The sequence below is a fragment of the Suncus etruscus genome, chromosome 18, assembly GCF_024139225.1.
Source record: "Suncus etruscus isolate mSunEtr1 chromosome 18, mSunEtr1.pri.cur, whole genome shotgun sequence".
Classification (NCBI taxonomy): domain Eukaryota; kingdom Metazoa; phylum Chordata; class Mammalia; order Eulipotyphla; family Soricidae; genus Suncus; species Suncus etruscus.
In genome coordinates, this window is record NC_064865.1 from 37,546,760 (window position 1) to 37,565,305 (window position 18,546).

General features: G+C 55.1%; 1 protein-coding gene across 2 annotated transcripts in view; it reads left to right on the forward strand.

Moving 5' to 3' along the window:
- Nucleotides 1-18,546, forward strand: part of SYNGAP1 (synaptic Ras GTPase activating protein 1) — a 32,072-nt gene extending 13,526 nt beyond the window's left edge. Inside the window, exons 6-19 of one of the 2 annotated variants that reach the window (XM_049765174.1) lie at nucleotides 571-724; nucleotides 1,284-1,382; nucleotides 3,710-4,333; nucleotides 4,471-4,615; nucleotides 4,815-4,959; nucleotides 6,362-6,598; nucleotides 6,716-6,917; nucleotides 7,066-7,244; nucleotides 7,879-7,920; nucleotides 8,223-9,297; nucleotides 9,677-9,850; nucleotides 12,236-12,447; nucleotides 13,208-13,298; nucleotides 17,023-18,546. In XM_049765174.1, the coding sequence (XP_049621131.1) occupies nucleotides 571-724; nucleotides 1,284-1,382; nucleotides 3,710-4,333; nucleotides 4,471-4,615; nucleotides 4,815-4,959; nucleotides 6,362-6,598; nucleotides 6,716-6,917; nucleotides 7,066-7,244; nucleotides 7,879-7,920; nucleotides 8,223-9,297; nucleotides 9,677-9,850; nucleotides 12,236-12,447; nucleotides 13,208-13,298; nucleotides 17,023-17,169 (3,526 nt within the window). In that variant the 3' untranslated portion in view covers nucleotides 17,170-18,546. Of the gene's footprint in view, nucleotides 1-570; nucleotides 725-1,283; nucleotides 1,383-3,709; nucleotides 4,334-4,470; nucleotides 4,616-4,814; nucleotides 4,960-6,361; nucleotides 6,599-6,715; nucleotides 6,918-7,065; nucleotides 7,245-7,878; nucleotides 7,921-8,222; nucleotides 9,298-9,676; nucleotides 9,851-12,235; nucleotides 12,448-13,207; nucleotides 14,063-17,022 lie in introns of those variants that run through there. The other variant, XM_049765175.1, reaches the window with a different exon arrangement.

Sequence of the window (18,546 nt, forward strand, 5' to 3'; positions counted from 1 at the left end):
TGTCCCCATCTTTGTCCCCGCTCCCTGCCTTCCTCGGCCCTCCTCTCCAGGCTCTGGGACTCGGTCCCGACTCCTGACTGCCCGCAGCTCTCGCCCCTTTCTTACCATTTTTCTTCGCCCTTTCTACTGATTCAGCTAAAATTCATTCATTCATTCTTTGACTCATTAAATGTGTTTAGACACAAGCTGTGCCCAAGCGCAGACAAACGTCTTATTTTCTCTGTACTTTTGGTTCTCTATTTCCTTTATCCCTTATACTGAGACTCCGATTGGGGGTGGGAGGCACCCACAAGGCCTGAGAAGTGTCTCGGCCCATGGCTCCTTGTTTCTGCCATGTCCATTTCTGGGTTGAGCTATGGAAACTCAACATGGCCTCTTGGTGTGTGGAACTGGGTGGGGGTCGGGAGGGGTCTTACAGGGTTCTCTCTCCCTTCCTCACTTCCCTTGTGGGCTGAGTTCTTGCGGGAGTTCACCTGGCCGTGTCCCCAAGTCTCCATCTTAGAGCTATATCTGGGGTGCTTGTGAAGCTTGGGGATCCTAAACCCCTTCTCCTGAACGTCCTGTTGCCAGGGCCCGGCTGATGCAGAGTTTTAAGGAGTCACATTCTCATGAGTCCTTGCTGAGTCCTAGCAGTGCAGCTGAGGCCTTGGAACTGAACTTGGATGAAGATTCCATTATCAAGCCAGTACACAGCTCTATCCTGGGCCAGGAGTTCTGTTTTGAGGTATCAGGATTACTGGGCTGGGGATGGCCAGAAGGGCAGGGGTGATGGAGAGCAGGAGCAAAGAGAAAGCCCTTTGCTCAGGTGGGAAGCCAAGGAGAGAGAAGCCTCTGAGACTGACAGGAAGGGAGAAAGGCCAGAGAGGAAGAGACAGTGGTAAAATCTCCTTCCCAAGAGAAGAGAGTAAGGAAAGTGGGGATTCAGGGAGTGGTGTTGGCACTTTAGTGGTGGTGTGGTGCAGTAACATTGTCTGCTTAAAGCAGAAACATTTAACGGTTATTATAATTCATGTGACTAGCCTCAATAAAAAGAAATTAAAACAATGTGGGGAGGAGCCTAAGAGATAGTTCAGTGGATAAAGCCTTGCATGTGGCCAACCGGGTTTGATCTCCAACATCTCAGATAGTCTAAACACCACCAGGAGTGACTCCTGAACACAGAGACACCACTGGGTTGTGGCCTGAAATACCGACCCCCCCCCCAAATGGAAATAGCAACAAAAACTAAAATGAAAAGTTATCTCTGCTGCAGAGCGCCATCTCACCTCCACACCACTCTCTAGGTAACCACATCATCAGGAACAAAATGCTTTGCCTGTCGTTCTGCAGCGGAAAGGGACAAATGGATCGAGAATCTTCAGCGGGCGGTAAAACCCAACAAGGTATTAGGAGTAAAGGGGACCCAGCACGAGCAAGACAAAGGCCAAGTCACAGGGGAGAGCAAGACAAAGGCCAAGTCACAGGGGAGATGGGGTGAGGAGCACAGTGTGAGACCACTGAGCTGAAGGAGGGAGTGGGTTGGACTGGTGGAAGGGACCTGATTGAATAGAAGAAGGTGACTCCCATTTTCCTCACAATCCCTTATTTCGTTTTCCTTTCTCTCTTTATAATGTGTTTCCCTCCCGTAGAGATCATAGACTTGGTGGATGGAAGGTGGAGAGTCCACCTCCCTGGAAGTGTCTCACTGATACCCGGCAGAGGTGGTGGCCCAGCCCCTGTCTTGGTCAGACACATGCAGTAGTGCGGTGTAGGCTTTGACTCGTCTCTGCAACTGCTGAGATTGGGACTGGACTAAACATTATCTAAAGTTCCTTTGGCTTAGAAATTCTGAGCCTGATTCTCCCCAAGACATTGTTTTCCAGAACAGATGTTCCTAGCTCTGTCAGCTCTTTTCTGTGTCCCCATTTTCGGTGGTCTCACAGTCCTGTGACCTTCCAGGGTGACCTTGTTTCTCAGTGTCAGAGCTAAAGAACCAGATCCAAGATGCTGGCTGAGTTGTAGCCTAAGCCAAGGGCAAAGGCCAGGCTCTTTTTCAGCACATTGCATTGTCACCTGATCCCCCCCCCCCAAGTATGTGGTTGAATATACTAGGCCTTTTACACACTGCCTAGCATCAGTCCTCTTGTATTATGCTTTATTGTGTTTGTTTGTTTTCGCAATGCTGCTTAGTGTGTTTGAGGGATTTTCTAGCTCCCCCTTGATACTTTCTATTTTTCATTCTAGTTTTAAAAATCTTCTCAAGGGAACTTGTGGGGATGATGTTTGATATTGAAGTGTTTGTCTTGATGCTGCCAAGCTGGTTTGCTCCCTGACACAGAATATGATCTCCTGAGCATTGTTGGGGCTCACTCCCAAGCACAAAGCTAAGAGCTACCAGGTGTGGCTTCAAAACACATACATAATTTACATAAAATAACCAACTCCTGAGTATCGCTGGGTGTGGCCCAAAAGTCAAAAAAGAAAAATAAAACCAAAAATATAACAGACACATGGGGCTGGAGAAAGCACAGCAGTAGGGCATTTGCCTTGCACGCAGCCAATCCAGGACGGATGGTGGTTCGAATCCCTGCATCCCATATGGTCCCCTGACCCTGCCAGGAGCGATTTCTGAGCACAGAGCCAGGAGTAACCCCTGAGCACCACCAGGTGTGATCAAAAAAAAAAGACATATTCTTTGACTCTTCAGGAGAATAGAAGTCTTTTTATCTTTGATTTTGGACCACATCCAGTGATGCTTAGGGTTACTCCTGGCACTGCATTCAGAAATTATTCCTGGGGCTGGAGAAATAGCATGGAGATAAGACATTTGCCTTGCATGCAGAAAATCAGTGATTCGAATTCCGGCATCCCATATGGTCCCCTGTGCCTGCCAGGGGCGATTTCTGAGCATAGAGCCAGTTGTAACCCCTGAGTGCTGTTGGGTGTGACTAAAAAACCAGAGAGTGAGTGAGTGAGTGAATGAGTGAGAGAGGAGAGGGGAGGGGAGGGGAGGGGAGAGGAAGGGAGAGAGAGAGAGAGAGAGAGAAAGAGAGAGAGAGAGAGGAGAGAGAGAGGAGAGAGAGGAGAGCGGAGAGAGAGAAGAGAGAGAGAGGAGAGAAAGGAGAGAGAGAGAGAGAGAGATTACTCCTGGTGGAGTTGAGAGGACCATATGGGTTGCCAGCAATTGAACCCAGGCTGGCCATCTGTAAGGCAAATGCGCTACCCGCTGTACTACCTCTCTGGCCCTGAGAGTAGAAGTCTTAAATCATTTTGTTGGCAGGGTTTTGCTTTTTCTGCTGCTCTAGGAAGGATCTTCCCCCACCTCCTCATAACTTCTGGAGGTGGCCCACAGGCCTTGGCAGTCTTTGACTTGGAGCTGTGTATGTTCTGTTGTGGCCTCCTGCGCGTGGCCTGCTTTCTGCTGTGTCAGCTCTGCCAGTTTCCCTCTCAATCCAGCTACCTGCCATTGATGCAGGGCCTATGTCACTCCAGTGCGACCTTGCCTTAGTAAGACCATATCTGCAAGCACTACTTGCTCTTCATGTGAGGGCCCACTGCCAGGTTCTTTGTGGACAGGAATTCAGGAGAAACTATCTAGTCCAGTTTGCAATTTTTCAACCTTCTGATTGTTGTCTTAGAGATGGTCTCATTTTGTCACGTTTCTCCTCTTTTTGGTGTCTGTCTCTCCGGCCCTTCCCCTTTATCCACCATGCTCACCACACCATGGCAGGACAACAGCCGCCGGGTGGACAATGTGTTGAAGCTGTGGATCATCGAGGCCCGTGAGCTGCCTCCCAAGAAGCGATACTACTGCGAGCTGTGCCTTGATGACATGCTATACGCTCGCACCACCTCCAAACCCCGCTCAGCCTCGGGGGACACCGTCTTCTGGGGCGAGCACTTTGAGTTTAATAACCTGCCAGCAGTGCGCGCCCTGCGACTACATCTGTACCGTGACTCAGACAAAAAGCGCAAGAAGGACAAGGCTGGCTATGTGGGCCTGGTGACTGTGCCAGTGGCAACCCTGGCGGGGCGCCACTTCACAGAGCAGTGGTACCCTGTAACGCTGCCAACGGGAAGTGGAGGTTCTGGGGGCATGGGCTCAGGAGGTGGAGGGGGTTCGGGGGGTGGCTCAGGGGGCAAGGGCAAAGGAGGCTGCCCAGCTGTACGGCTGAAAGCGCGATACCAGACCATGAGTATCCTGCCCATGGAACTGTATAAAGAGTTTGCAGAGTATGTCACCAACCATTACCGGATGTTGTGTGCAGTCTTAGAGCCCGCCCTGAATGTCAAGGGCAAGGAGGAGGTTGCCAGCGCACTCGTTCACATTCTACAGAGTACAGGCAAGGCCAAGGTGCGTGCTGTGCCCCTGGGGAGAGGAGGCCTAGGAATGGGCACTTAATGGCAGGCGGGGTGGCTGTGAGCCAAGGACATTAGTTTTCATGAGTTCAGCTTTCTGGAGATTGACCCTTGGATTTTCCTGCACCCTAGGACTTCCTTTCAGACATGGCCATGTCTGAGGTGGACCGGTTCATGGAACGAGAGCACCTCATATTTCGCGAGAACACTCTCGCCACTAAAGCCATAGAAGAGTACATGAGACTGATTGGTCAGAAATACCTCAAGGATGCCATTGGTATGACCAGCTCTCATGTCCTCTTCCCAAGCCTACACCTCCACCCCTAAACTAGGGGTTTTTTTTCCCTCCGTCCACCCTTCCTGGGCTTAATGTTGATGGCAGCTTCCGGCTACCTGGAGCTGACATTGCCTCACCCTAGGCAGCCCGTGCCTCTCTGTGGAAAGTATGACCAGCCTCTCTTGTGTCCTTACTCCAGGGGAGTTCATCCGTGCTCTGTATGAGTCTGAGGAGAACTGTGAGGTGGATCCCATCAAGTGCACGGCCTCCAGTCTAGCAGAGCACCAGGCCAACCTGCGGATGTGCTGTGAGTTGGCCCTGTGCAAGGTGGTCAACTCCCATTGGTGAGACTGGGAACACTAGGGGGGGGGGGTCGGGGGTTCCTGTGTTCATCTGTTCACCCATCTGTCCACCTCAAAGAGGAATGAGTTCAAGTGTTGTGCTGGTGTAGTAGAGCAGAGGGGAGGAGCCAGAGAAGTGCCCTCAATCGGAGAGAGGGCAAATTTGAAATGCGGAATGCCACAGAGCACTTGCGTTGTCAAGTGCAGAGTGAGAGTCCTCCAGGCTATACAAAGCCAGGGAAGGCAGACCTTTGCTTGAGATAGCAGGGAAGGCTTTGTGGAGGAGGTGCTACCTGGCCTGGTCCCTGAAGACTGGATCAGATGCTGCTGCTTGTGTGAATGTGGCAGGCAGCGACCCACTTCAGAAGTCTAGAACTTTCCGTAGCCAGCAGTTAGGATAGGCTTAATGGAAGTCATGGCCCCTGGTATTGGAAATGGCCCATTATCTATTCTCATAATGGAAAATAGGAAGTCTTGATGAAGAAATTATGGAGTTGGAATCTAGAAGGCCTCAGCAGTCAGGTTGAGGAGTTTGGCTTGAATGGTAGGATCTTGGGATGTCATTAATAGTGTCGGTGCCAAGTGTCATGATTGAGACCAACAGTCCTTCAGTAGAGTAGTGGCAAAGGGGTGACTGCAACCAGGAGGACAAAGACCTGGAGGTTGGGTGTCAGGTCTAGATTCAAGATGGTGGCAAGATGAGTAGAAAGGGGGGATTTTGTAAGCATTCTTTGGGGAAAGGATCCACAGTTGATTGGAGGGAGTGATCAAATTTCTGGGGAGCCAGTATGACAATGGACTCCTGGAGATGGTGTTGTGGAAAACTGGGGCCTCAGGGACAGAACTGGGAAAGCCAGAAGAAGCCAGCAGGAGTGTGGGGGTGAGGGCAAGCTTTTAAGGTGACAGCAGAACAGCCCAGTGGAACTGGGAGGAGGGGGAAAGAGATCTGAGCCATTTCAGGAACTGGGGATCATGCCTGGGCACCTCCATCCCCATTTCCCTGGAATCCAGAAGAGTTGGGGGGTCCGAGCTCCCTGTACCTCAAGTGACCCTCCATCTCTCTCCCATCTCTGTCTCTCCCTGGTGTCTCTTTTTCTTCTCCTCCTCTCCTTGTCTCTCTCACACACACCCCTGTCTCTCTCCCATGTGTCTCTCTCTCCCTTCTCTTCTCTCCCTCCATTTCTTTATCCCCAACTCGGTCCGTCCCTTCCGCCATCCTCCTCTTCTGCCGCAGCCTGTCTCCCTCCTAACATCCCTTCCTGCCTGTCTCTCTCACCTGTCCCACACCCTCACTTCCTACCACCCCCCCTCAGCATGTTCCCTGGAAGCTGAGGGTCTCTGGGGCTCAGTCCCGGTCTCTCTCTTTCTCTCTCTCTCTCTCTGTCTCCCCACCCCTTTCCCCCAGCGTGTTCCCGAGGGAGCTGAAGGAGGTGTTTGCATCTTGGCGGCTGCGCTGCGCAGAGCGAGGCCGGGAGGACATCGCTGACCGGCTCATCAGTGCTTCGCTCTTCCTGCGCTTCCTCTGCCCCGCCATTATGTCGCCCAGTCTCTTTGGGCTCATGCAGGAGTATCCAGATGAGCAGACATCCCGAACCCTCACCCTCATCGCCAAGGTCATCCAGAACCTGGCCAACTTTTCCAAGTGAGGGATGCCTCAGGAAGGGAGTGGATCTCTGAGTCCCTCAGCCCCGGGGAGGTGGGCTTGGTGTATGGCCCAGTCGGTGCTGACCTTTGCCTTTCTTCCGGGTGCCTTGGCCAGGTTTACCTCAAAGGAGGACTTTCTGGGATTCATGAACGAGTTCCTGGAGCTGGAGTGGGGTTCTATGCAGCAGTTTCTGTATGAGATCTCCAATCTGGACACGCTGACCAATAGCAGCAGTTTTGAGGGCTACATTGACTTGGGCCGAGAGCTCTCCACTCTGCATGCCCTGCTCTGGGAGGTGCTACCCCAGCTCAGCAAGGTCAGAACAGGTGCCGGGGCCCCATGGCCGGTGTCTCCAGAGCAGACCCTTCTCCCCACCTTTCCCTTTCCTCCCTTCCCTCTTCCTAGATCCATATCACCTCTGCCCTCACACTGACCAGTCCCAGCTGAATGCCTTCCCCTTGTAGGAAGCCCTCCTGAAGCTGGGCCCATTGCCTCGGCTCCTCAACGACATCAGCACGGCGCTGAGGAACCCCAACATTCAAAGGCAGCCAAGCCGCCAAAGTGAGCGGGCCCGGGCTCAGCCAGTGGTGCTGCGGGGCCCATCAGCCGAGATGCAGGGCTACATGATGCGAGACCTCAACAGGTGAGTGCACATCTGACCCCTAGGAAACCCTGCTTTTTTGTTCTGAGCCCTGCCATTGGGCTCTGCGTGCATGCATCTCTCTAAGGCTTTGAAAAGAAGGCAGAGGGGGCAGGTTCTCAGGAACCATGAAGGAGACAGGTCCCGCCTATAGATTAGACTCAGGTGCCCCAGAAGCTGAGCGAGCAAGTGAGCGAGCATCCCAGAGCCCCTGGAAAAGTGTGGTGCAGGGGCGGGGGTCTCCCCAGCTCTGGCTTGTTGTGAGCCCAGGAGGACCCCCGCAAGCTCTGATTTGTGCCTCTGCCTACCATGCCTGTCCCAGAGCTGAGTTCAGCCAGTACATGTTGGAGCAGCCATGTGGTGTCCAAACATTCCAACATCTCTGTGCTAGCCGGTAAATAAGTTGCCCCGCCCCAGCCCACAGGCCCCCCTATAGGCCTCCCTTTCATCTGGTACTAGCGAAGTTTTATCTAAACTCCAGGGGCGTCCTGCCCCATCACCGTGCCTGTTCCTCTGCCCTTGTCTCTGCCCCTTTGATGCCCATTCACTGCAGCCTCTCCTTCCATCTGCCCGTGCCTTCTGCCCACCTCTCTCCTTCTCTCTGTCTGTGCTCGCCCCTCTTTCCATCTCTCTCCAGCTCCATCGACCTTCAGTCCTTCATGGCTCGAGGCCTCAACAGGTGAGGGGCTCTCTCCCCACCCACCCTCTGCTCCTGTCTGCTCCCCTCTTCTCCTTCATGCACCCATATCTCTTCCATATCTACCCAGACCTGCCCTTCCTCCTCTTGCTGCCTTGCTCTTCCCTTCCTGGAGGGGTCTTGTCTTTTCCTCCCCTCCCCCAGATTCCTTCCCTCACCAGAGTTGCTCCACCTGCTAGCTCTCGCCCTCCCCCCACACTGGGTCCACACTGCACCCCCCAGGCCTCACTGCCTGGACACTTGGGCCTTAGCTCCTGTTCGTGTGGCCCCTTCCCTTCCCGTAGCTCGATGGACATGGCTCGTCTGCCGTCCCCAACCAAGGAGAAGCCGCCACCACCCCCACCGGGTGGGGGCAAAGACCTGTTCTACGTGAGCCGGCCGCCCCTGGCCCGCTCCTCACCTGCCTACTGCACCAGTAGCTCAGACATCACGGAGCCAGAGCAGAAGATGCTGAGCGTCAACAAGAGCGTCTCCATGCTGGACTTGCAGGGCGACGGGCCAGGCGGCCGCCTCAACAGCAGTAGTGTGTCCAACCTGGCAGCCGTGGGTGACCTGCTGCACTCAAGCCAGGCCTCCCTGACTGCCGCCCTAGGGCTACGGCCAGCTCCTGCGGGGCGTCTCTCGCAGGGCAGCGGCTCTTCCATCACAGCGGCCGGCATGCGCCTCAGCCAGATGGGGGTCACCACGGACGGCGTCCCCGCCCAGCAGCTACGCATCCCCCTCTCCTTCCAGAACCCTCTCTTCCACATGGCTGCTGATGGCCCTGGGCCCCCGGGGGGTCACGGAGGGAGTGGTGGCCATGGTCCACCTTCCTCCCACCACCATCATCATCACCATCACCACCACCGAGGGGGCGAGCCCCCCGGGGACACCTTTGCCCCGTTCCATGGTTATAGCAAGAGCGAGGACCTCTCCTCAGGGGTGCCCAAGCCCCCCGCCGCCTCCATCCTTCACAGCCACAGCTACAGCGATGAGTTCGGACCCTCTGGCACTGATTTCACCCGTCGGCAGCTCTCCCTCCAGGACAACCTGCAGCACATGCTGTCCCCGCCCCAGATCACCATCGGGCCTCAGAGGCCCGCCCCCTCAGGGCCCGGAGGTGGGAGCGGTGGTGGGGGCAGCGGTGGGGGGAGTGGGGGACAACCACCCCCCCTGCAGAGGGGCAAGTCCCAGCAGTTGACAGTCAGTGCGGCCCAGAAACCTCGACCGTCCAGCGGAAACCTATTGCAGTCACCAGAGCCAAGTTACGGCCCTGCCCGTCCACGACAGCAGAGCCTTAGCAAGGAGGGCAGCATTGGGGGCAGCGGGGGCAGCGGTGGCGGAGGGGGTGGGGGGCTGAAGCCCTCCATCACCAAGCAGGTAGGTGAGAGTGGGAGGAAGGGTGGGTGGGCGAAAAAGAGGAGGGCAGAAAGGGGTGTGGAGATACGGGGAGAGGCGAGCTTGTGGTCTGAAGGCACGATTTTCTCACTGCCTTGCTTTCATTCATGGAACAAGAGTGCCTGCTCTATGCCAGGAGCTATTCTGGGTACCATGGCTTCAGCACGCATGACAGACAGAGCCCCTGCCCACATTCCCAGGGGCAAATGTGATCAGTCACTCCCCTAGTATTCACCAGACCATCCACAATGCAGTGCCAGAGCAGGGGAGCAGCCGGGGTGGGCCTCTCCCTCGGCAGCACTCCCTAAGCATACCTGCCTCTCCCACCTCTCTCTATCTGCCCCACCCTGCCTTGTCCCAGCATTCTCAGACACCATCCACGCTGAACCCGACCATGCCAGCCTCCGAACGGACGGTGGCCTGGGTCTCCAACATGCCTCACCTGTCGGCTGACATTGAGAGTGCCCACATCGAGCGGGAGGAGTACAAGCTCAAGGAGTACTCCAAGTCTATGGATGAGAGCCGACTGGACAGGGTACGCCTGGGCTTCTCCCAGATCCCAGAGGGTCACTCAAGTCTCTTCAGAGGGAACCATACAGAGTGGGGAGTTATGGTGCAAAGAAAAAACAAAGACCAATCCCTTGTCTTTTGTGGGAGGAAGTATGTGTTTGGCCTGGTATTCAGGGGTTACTCCTGGCTCTTTACTTGGCAATTACTCCAAAGGACTCCATGGGTTACTAGGGATCAAACCTGGGCCAGCCTCATGCAAGGCAAATGCTTTACCTGTTACATTCTCATTCCAGCCCTCCAATTCTCTGTCTTAGGCCTTCCGTCTGTTAGGGGATAGCTGGTACACAGTCTGTAGAAAAGCCTATTTCCACTCAGCTTTGCAGGTGATTCAAATTATTCACTATCTAGGGACAATATATTTGACTTATTTCCTGTTTTCTTTGCCAGACAGAAGCTCTGGCCCTTTAGACTGTTCAGGAAAGGGGAAGTTACTAGCAGAATGAACTGATAAATTATGGGGCAGAGGTGATAGAATATTTAATCCCCTCGCCACTGTCCTGTGGGACACGGCCAGTTGAAAAGGGGCGTGTTTTAACCCATGTGGACAAAGACCATCGAGATCCCAGGATCCTAAACTCATTTGGCCTGCTGTTCCCATTTTAGAAAGTAAATTGCATACCCCCCCAATCTACTTTTAAGTAAACAAACAGTGCCCCAGTTGAAGCTGAAACTTCACTTTCATCATTCTACTACTCTAGGAAGATGAGATTCCCCACTTTTGGAAATACTGATCTTGACTCTCGGCTGGTGGTGACCTGAAACAAAACACGATACACAGATAATTTAGTAGGCAGTTCTTGGAAAAGCTTTTGCTGCAAGCATTTTGAAGAAGTGGGTGACATCAGCATTATTGTATCTGTAAAGAAGTGATGAGTCTGGCGTGGTGGGTAGAGAGAAGTTTGTTGGGGGTAGTGGTCCTTCACTAGAGGCAGACCATGGGACTGCCTTCAATGGACATGGTCCGGCAAGTTCCATGAGAGAATTAAGTTCTAATTATCTCAAGGTAGCTATCAGAGGCTTGGATTAATGTCTACATCTCAAATGGGATTGGTCATAAACAAAGAGTTGTCTTTTATTTTTCTTTCCTAGCTTTTAGATGAATCTGTTGAGGCAGACTCCAGATTAGTGTTGTCCCATAGAGTTTTCTAGAAACATTGTGTTATCTACACTGTTCAATATGGTATATCCACTAAGTTGCCAGTGGCTGATGCAGTCAATGAACCAAATATTTTTTTTTGGTTTTTGGGTCACATCCAGCAGCGCTCAGGGGTTACTACTGGCTCTGCGCTCAAATCGCCTCTGGCGGGCAATGGGGACCATATGGGATGCCGGAATTAGAACCACCTTCCTTCTGCATGCAAGGCAAATGCCCTACCTCCATGCCACCTCTCCGGCCCCGAACCAAACTTTTTTTTTTTTTTTTGGGGCCACACCCGGTAACGCTCAGGGGTTACTCCTGGCTATGTGCTCAGAAGTTGCTCCTGGCTTGGGGGACCATATGGGACACCGGGGGATCGAACCGCGGTCCGTCCAAGGCCAGCGCAGGCAAGGCAGGCACCTTACCTTTAGCGCCACCGCCCGGCCCCTCGAACCAAACTTTTATAAATGTTTTAAAGAGCCACATGTGTCTGGTGGCTACTGCAGTGGGTAGCATAGCCCTAGACTCTAGAGCCAACAGGGAAGAGAAATGGTTTCTCTGAGCCACCCTCCTGCCCACAGGGTCTTTGTTATCACAGAGGCTTCTGCTCTCGAATCCTGAGCCTCATGGAAGCCTAGTCCAGGGTAGAGCATTCCTTTCCCCCCAAAATTCTTTTTCACCTTGGCCTTTTCCTCTGTACTCTGGGAATATGTGTGGGGCCCCAGAGTCATCTCATCTTTAACTTCTGGGCACAATCACTCAAATGCATCCAAAATCTGGGTTCCTGTGTGAATCCTTGTGTGTCCAGACACATGTGTCCACATGCAGATTCCAATTAAGAGTCTGGGGAGCTCAGGTCAATGGAAGGGCATGTTGAGAAGGGGGACGTGTAGATCAGAATGCTGAGGCAGTGGCTGGGAAGAAGGCTCCGAGGGCTGGAGCTCCTGGGGAAGTCTCAGGCTCAATCTCCAGCACCCCTATGTCACCATATGTTCCTTTGAGCACCATGCCAAGAGTAACTCCAGCTTGGCTAGGTGTGGCCCCAAACCCCCACTTTTCCAGAAAAAATAGGTGAGGAAAGACCTGGGGGAGATGGTTGGGATGTGCTTTAGCCTCATGGGGCAGTGGCTGTGTGGTCAGTGGGGATGGAGGTGTGGGGGTGTGAGGGGTGAGGCGCCCCTCACAGTGCGGGGTCGTGTGCCCGGCGGGCAGGTGAAGGAGTATGAGGAGGAGATCCACTCGCTGAAGGAGCGTCTGCACATGTCCAACCGGAAACTCGAGGAGTACGAGCGGAGGCTGCTGTCCCAGGAGGAGCAGACCAGCAAGATCCTGATGCAGTATCAGGCCCGCCTGGAGCAGAGCGAGAAAAGGCTACGGCAGCAGCAGGTGGAGAAGGACTCCCAGATCAAGAGCATCATTGGCAGGTGAGGGGCGGCCTGGGGAGGGTAGCCAGAGCCCCCAGCCCCCAAGCAGGACACCCGGAGGAAAGCCCAGCACCCTTCCCAGAAGGCCATTTCTGGACCCACCCCCACTGGGGAGGAAGCTCCTGTTGGGTGAAGTGGCCTTTTTACCCAGCACTGTCTGTCTTTGCTTCGGGACTTCTGATGTGCTGGAAAACAGGCCTGTGTCTGGCCTCTGCTGATAGTCGCCTCTGGTCATTCATTCTCCAGTGATGTTCGCCCCAAAGCACTGAAGCAGGGATCCTGGCTGTAGTTTCCCCAACAACCATTGCTCCAGCCTGATGGGCCTGTTCCCTCTGGACCAGTGAGTGGTCCTCACCGTGCCATGCACTTCCCAGCTCTGCCTAGTCTGGATTCCAGGAGATGGGGCTCAGTTATCACGAGAACAGGCCAGCTCCAGGGGGATCGATTCTAAACATATTTGGGGAAAACTGTTCAAAGGCTGGAGATGCTGGGACTGGGTTGCTGCCCTGAAGCTGGCAGTGAGGTTGTGTGAGGTGGGACTTCAGCCACAGGGATCTTGGGAGGAGCACTGCCCTGGTGGAAGGAGCACTACCCTGGTGGGGTTGTGCCCAGGGCCGTCCTTAGCTGCCCCAAAAGAAGGAGGTTCTGGGTCTCAATGGTGGAGGCATTCTGCAGGACAGGCTGTTCTAGGTTTCTCCTGAGAGCTGGCAGGCTCCTGACCCGTGTCCGCCACTAACCCCACTGAAGTCCGTCCCTTCAGGCTGATGCTGGTGGAGGAGGAGCTGCGCCGGGACCACCCCGCCATGGCTGAGCCGCTGCCCGAACCCAAGAAGAGGCTGCTCGACGCTCAGGTGGAAATTACAATGTCATTTATCTTCTCTGTGTCCCATCCCCATCCATCTCACTGTCCTTCGTGCTCTCACAGCGCCATCGCCATCTGTCTCTCCCACTGTCCTCCGTCGGTCCCAAGGCTGCGACTGGCAGCCCCCCAGGGACCCCACCCCATCTTCATCCCATCGTTGGTGCCTTTGTCACCCCTGGCAGTGTCTGCCCTCTCCCCTGGGCCATCCCTCCCACCTCCCCTACTGCTGTCTGCATCTAGGACCTCTGCCAGACCCTCACTGCCCCCAAGCCCATCGGCTCTTTCCCAGCTGTTTCCATTCCAGGCAGGAAATCCAGCCTCCCTGCCCGCCCTGGGTCAGGAGGGCTGGAAGCTGCAATGCACTAGGCTGAAGCTCCGGATGCCGAAGGCTCTGGATGCTGCTGCCCTGGGAACTTGGGAACCCCAGCATCACTGTCCTCTGGGCTTCCCACCTGTCCTGCTCCTGGGCAGCTCCCAAATAGACTCCTCAGACCTGAGGGCCCCCTTCCAGCACTGTGGCCCCTCTCTCCCTCCTCTCAGCAAGTGCCTTTGGCCTGTCCCTCCCGCTCAACCTCATACCTGACTTGCTCTCAGCTCACCCAGCTGCCCTCCCTCTCCTCACTAGCCAGCTTGTAGGACCTCCTTCCTGCACCCTGACCCCTGCTCACTTTCCCATCATGCTCCTTCCTCTGCTCTGACCGTCAGGCACCCCCCCACCCCCTCCCAGACTCCTGACCCCATGACCCCACTCTCTCCCCCTGCAGCTCCTCATCAGGTAATTCTCCTGGTTCCGCTTTGACCACGGGCGGAGGACACAGGGGGAGGTGACTCCGGACCACTGCAGGTTGGTCGTGAAGCTTATTCCCCTCCACCTCTGGAGCCTGGCCCTCCTCTCACGGCTGCCCTCCACTCCCAAGAGCGTCCCCCTCTCTCCTGACACCTACTGCACAGACCTACCATCTCCCAGCGCCCTGCGGCCCCCCACAGCTGCTCAGTGCCTCGCCAGAGTCCCACCGCCTGCCCGGACGCCCCCGCACAGACCCAGACCACACTCTTCTCACCAGCCCCTGCCCCAGCCTTCTCTTCACTCCGTCCTCCTTCCCTTTCCTCTCCAGTGTATGTCTGTCACCCCCCATTTCACTGAACGTCGGGGGGGGGGTGTGGTGGGAGGGGTGGGATACTGGGAGGGCAGATTTTCAAAGGGGTGGAAGAGATGAAAGGTTGGGGACCCTGGCCCTAGGGGCTGTGTGGCATCAGGTAGGTGGGGTTCCTCTTCCACTCCTAACCTTGGTTCTCTGCCCCTCCTCTTCTCCCCTACCCCTGACCTGTCTCTCTCTTCCTTCCCCCTGTATCTGTGAGTTGGAAGGCCTGTGCCTCTCATCTCTCTGATCACAATGAGTAGGGATGAGCACTGGGTAGTGAGCGCAGGATGGCTTTTGGGGGGTGGGGGACGCTGAGCAACTGTCACAGCAGTGGAGTGGAGAGTGGAACTGTGTAGAAGAACTGAATGTGGCCCCTGGCGAGTGAGCCCTGGGAAGGAGTGCGACACTTTGTGTCCTTCTAGAGGAGATCAGCTGCCTGGCCTGCTAACTGGCCTCTCAGTCCTATCAGCTCACACCTGGTGCTGCTAATGCCACTCACTCCCCTGCCCCCTCCCCGCTGACCCTGCTGGACACAAAATCCTACCTAAAAAGCCAGTAAATGGGCACCTGTCAGCCGCCGACATCATTTCTGAGACATCTTCTCTGTGTGGCACTGAGCTGCGTGGGGCAGTGCTCCTTCACTCTGTAATTTATCTCTGCCTGCCCAGCCTCGCTGTCAAAGTAGTTAGTGATCTGTAAACAGATGCTGAAAGGCACCAGGGACCTCACCATTCCAAGGCCTCCTGCAGTGAATTCTTTTGTAAAATGAATAATGGCACCCTAATTTATCCACTTTCTAAATCTGGGCCTAGGCCTGTGTGCTGTCAGCAGACAAGCAGAGGAAAGGGAAGCTGAGGTTTCCTTTCCCTGGTGCCCCCAGCCCAGGTTCCCCTGCTATCATAATTTCCCCTCTTGCTGACTCCTGGAAAGTGGGAGATGCTCAGCAAGCTAAGGAGACTGCTTCACTGCCAGCTGTGACTTTGGTTACTTGGGCAGAGTCTGGGGCTTGGAATGTCCTGGTATCCTTTAGAGCCAGTGTCAGATTTAACCTCTTGGCAAAGCTGTCTGGACCCCAGAAACCTGGCCGCTCTTACTTGTTTTTTGCTTTTGGGACACACCCAGTGATGCTCAGGGGTTACTCCTGGCTCTGTGCTCAGAAATCACTCCTGGCTCAGGGGACCATATGTGACCCAGGGATTGAACCCAGGTCTGTCTTGGGTCAACTGTGTACAAGGCAAGCGCCCTACCAGTGCAGTATTGCTCCGGCCCCTCTTCTATTTGCTTTTGTGTTTCTCCCGGTGGTACTCAGGACTTACTCCTGGCTCTGCACTCAGAAATTACTCCTGGCAGGCTCAGGAGTCCACATGGGATGCTAGGGATTGAACCCAGGTTAGCTGCGTACAAAAGAAACACCCTACTCACTATGGCTATGGCTCCAACCCCATGGCTGCTTTTTCTGAACTCTTAGATATTGGGCCCTCTACTGCACAGCCATTAATTTAAAAATTATTAATTACTTTTTTTTTTAAAGCCAAGCACAAAAAGCTTTCTTTCTCTGGCTCTCCCAGCTGAGGGTAGGGACAGAGGTGATGGAATAGGGCCAGGGGTGGGAGTCGGGCTGGAACTCCTCATCTGGTAACTAGGAGCTCATGGAGAGGGACTGAGGGATTGAAAGGAGCATGGGGGTGGAAACGAGTGAAGCGCTCATGCTCTGACTCTGAGGAGATCTCTGAGATCAGGCCTGCTGGGCCTGCTGAGTCTCCACAGAAGCAGCTCCCTGAGCCAGAAGTCAGCCGCCCTCCCACAGGCCTTTCCCTCCCTGCATCACTTCCTGAACCCCCTGCCTTTCCCCCCAGTACAGTTAAACCTCTCTAATTTGGAATGTTAAATTTGAGAAGATGGCCACTCTGAATGACACTGTCTATTTAATGAAATGCATGTCTTCAGAATCCATACAGTAAGTAGAACTCCACAAGCAAGGCTTTCCAGGGAGGCCCAGGGAGCATGCCTTAATGAGCAGCTAGCATTGAGAAGTCTGTTGTTGAGTTTAGATTCAAGCTTCCCTCCCACAGACACATTGCTGCTGTTCATTCGCTCAGCACACCCTTTCTTCAGAGATCCAGGAAAACTCGAGCCTCGATTTTTGTTAAAATTATGAAAAAATTCCAAATCCATGGGGGTTTGGATTAATGAGGTTTTGCTGTACTGCCTCCCCTTGTTCCCTCAGCACAAAGTCCCCACCTCGGGTTAGGGGTGGGCTGGAAGGGGGTGTGGGAAGGAGGGGGTCCTGGCAGGGGGTGGGTGGGAGCTGCTTCTGTGTCTTGGCTTTGCGGTGTGCAGCCCCGGGGTGAAGGGCCCTGTTAGGAGCCTAGAGTGAGATTCTCTCCTCTCTGATCCCGGAAGATGTAACTGCCTCTGCGCAGGTGAGAAATGGAATAGGAGGCTGGGGTGGGCTGTCCTGGGGGAGGATGATCGGGATGATGGTGTTGGGGACCCCTTGTAGGGGGCTGGCATCCAGGCCCCTGCGAAGGGTCTCAATAAGTCCGCGCTCTCCTCTTTGGTGTCTTGCAGGAGAGGCAGCTTCCCCCCTTGGGTCCAACAAACCCGCGTGTGACGTTGGCCCCACCTTGGAACGGCCTGGCCCCCCCAGTCCCCCCACCCCCACCCCGGCTGCAGATCACGGAGAACGGCGAGTTCCGAAACACCGCAGACCACTAGCCCACCCAGCATCACGGCCTTTCCCTGCCCCCAGCACCCCTCCCCGGAACAGGAGCAGCACGCCACCAGGACTGGAAGGCACCGAGGGACAGCAGCGGGGTCATCTCCCTGAATGCCTCCTGGGGGGCGCCAACCCCCACACCCCTACCGTACTATTCCCAGGAGGGAGCGTGGGGCCCTTCGCTGCCCTTTTTACTTCTTGTTGGGGTGCTGTCCCCTTCTGTGACCCCCAGGACAACAACTACCCAACTTGGACCCCTTCACTCCGGGGTGCTATCCCCATCCTCTGCCTCATCGTTCCCCTGAGCACTGGGGGACAGACCCTCGCCCCCACCCTGGGGGTGTGGCACCTCCAAACTTTCAACTTCAGGGTGATTTTTTAGCAGTAACCAGAGCTGACAATCTAACTCCCCTCCACCGCCCCATTTTGGTCTCCCCTGTCCCCCTTTGTTATGGGGAGGGGACCCCAGGTGAGGGGACCCTATTACCCCTTGATTTTCTCAGGAGCGTCTGGGGGGGCTCAGCACGCACAAACTCCTCCCCTACCACTCTTCAATTTATCCCTCCCCACCCAGAACCCAGATGGGGTGGAGGGGCCGCCGGGGCAGGGAGGGGGCGGCAGGGAGGAGCGGGAGGGGTCTCCCCTTCTTCCCACACCTGATCTGCTCTTGGCTGGTCCCAGAGCGGGGTGAGGGGGCTTATGCCCCCCCCTCCCCCAGTGTGTTGGGTGGGGTGGAATTGAGGTGAGGGTGAGGGTTTAGGGTTTGGGAGGGTGTGTCTGTTGGGGAGGCCAGGCTAGCTGGTCTCTGAAACCCCAACACACACAGCCCCCCTGCCCCTCCCCTTTCTCTTTGAGGTCTCTGCTCCCCGGGGGAGGGGGGAACTCACTCTAGGAAAAGCCATGTCTCTCTCCCCCCAGGGAGGGGGGGACCTGTGTTGGAGGAGGGGTGTTGGGGGTCCCCTTCCATGACTGTCCCTGGGGGGAGGTAGGACAGGGCTGGGCTTCCCTCTCACCCTCCCCCACCCCCACACTCAATCTCCCTCCACCTCCCTCCCTCCTTCCCGCCAGCTCTACAATTTTTCGGTGTTTCTCTGTACATAGTTCTCTGGCGGGATAGGGGAGGTAGGATGGATGGGGTTTGGGGTGGGTCGGTCATGGGAGGGGAGACGCCCCTTCTTGGCACCCCCTTTTCCCTGACTGCTATCCCCTACCCAGCCTTGCCCCCTCATCCCTTCTTGCGTTTGGTATTGAGACTTCCCCCAGGACATCCCCCCTTTCTTTTGTATGGACAGTTCCCCCTCATCCCCTCCCTACACATACACCCAGCCGGGGCCAAATTTATACTTATATAAAAGTTGTAAATATGTGAAATTTTA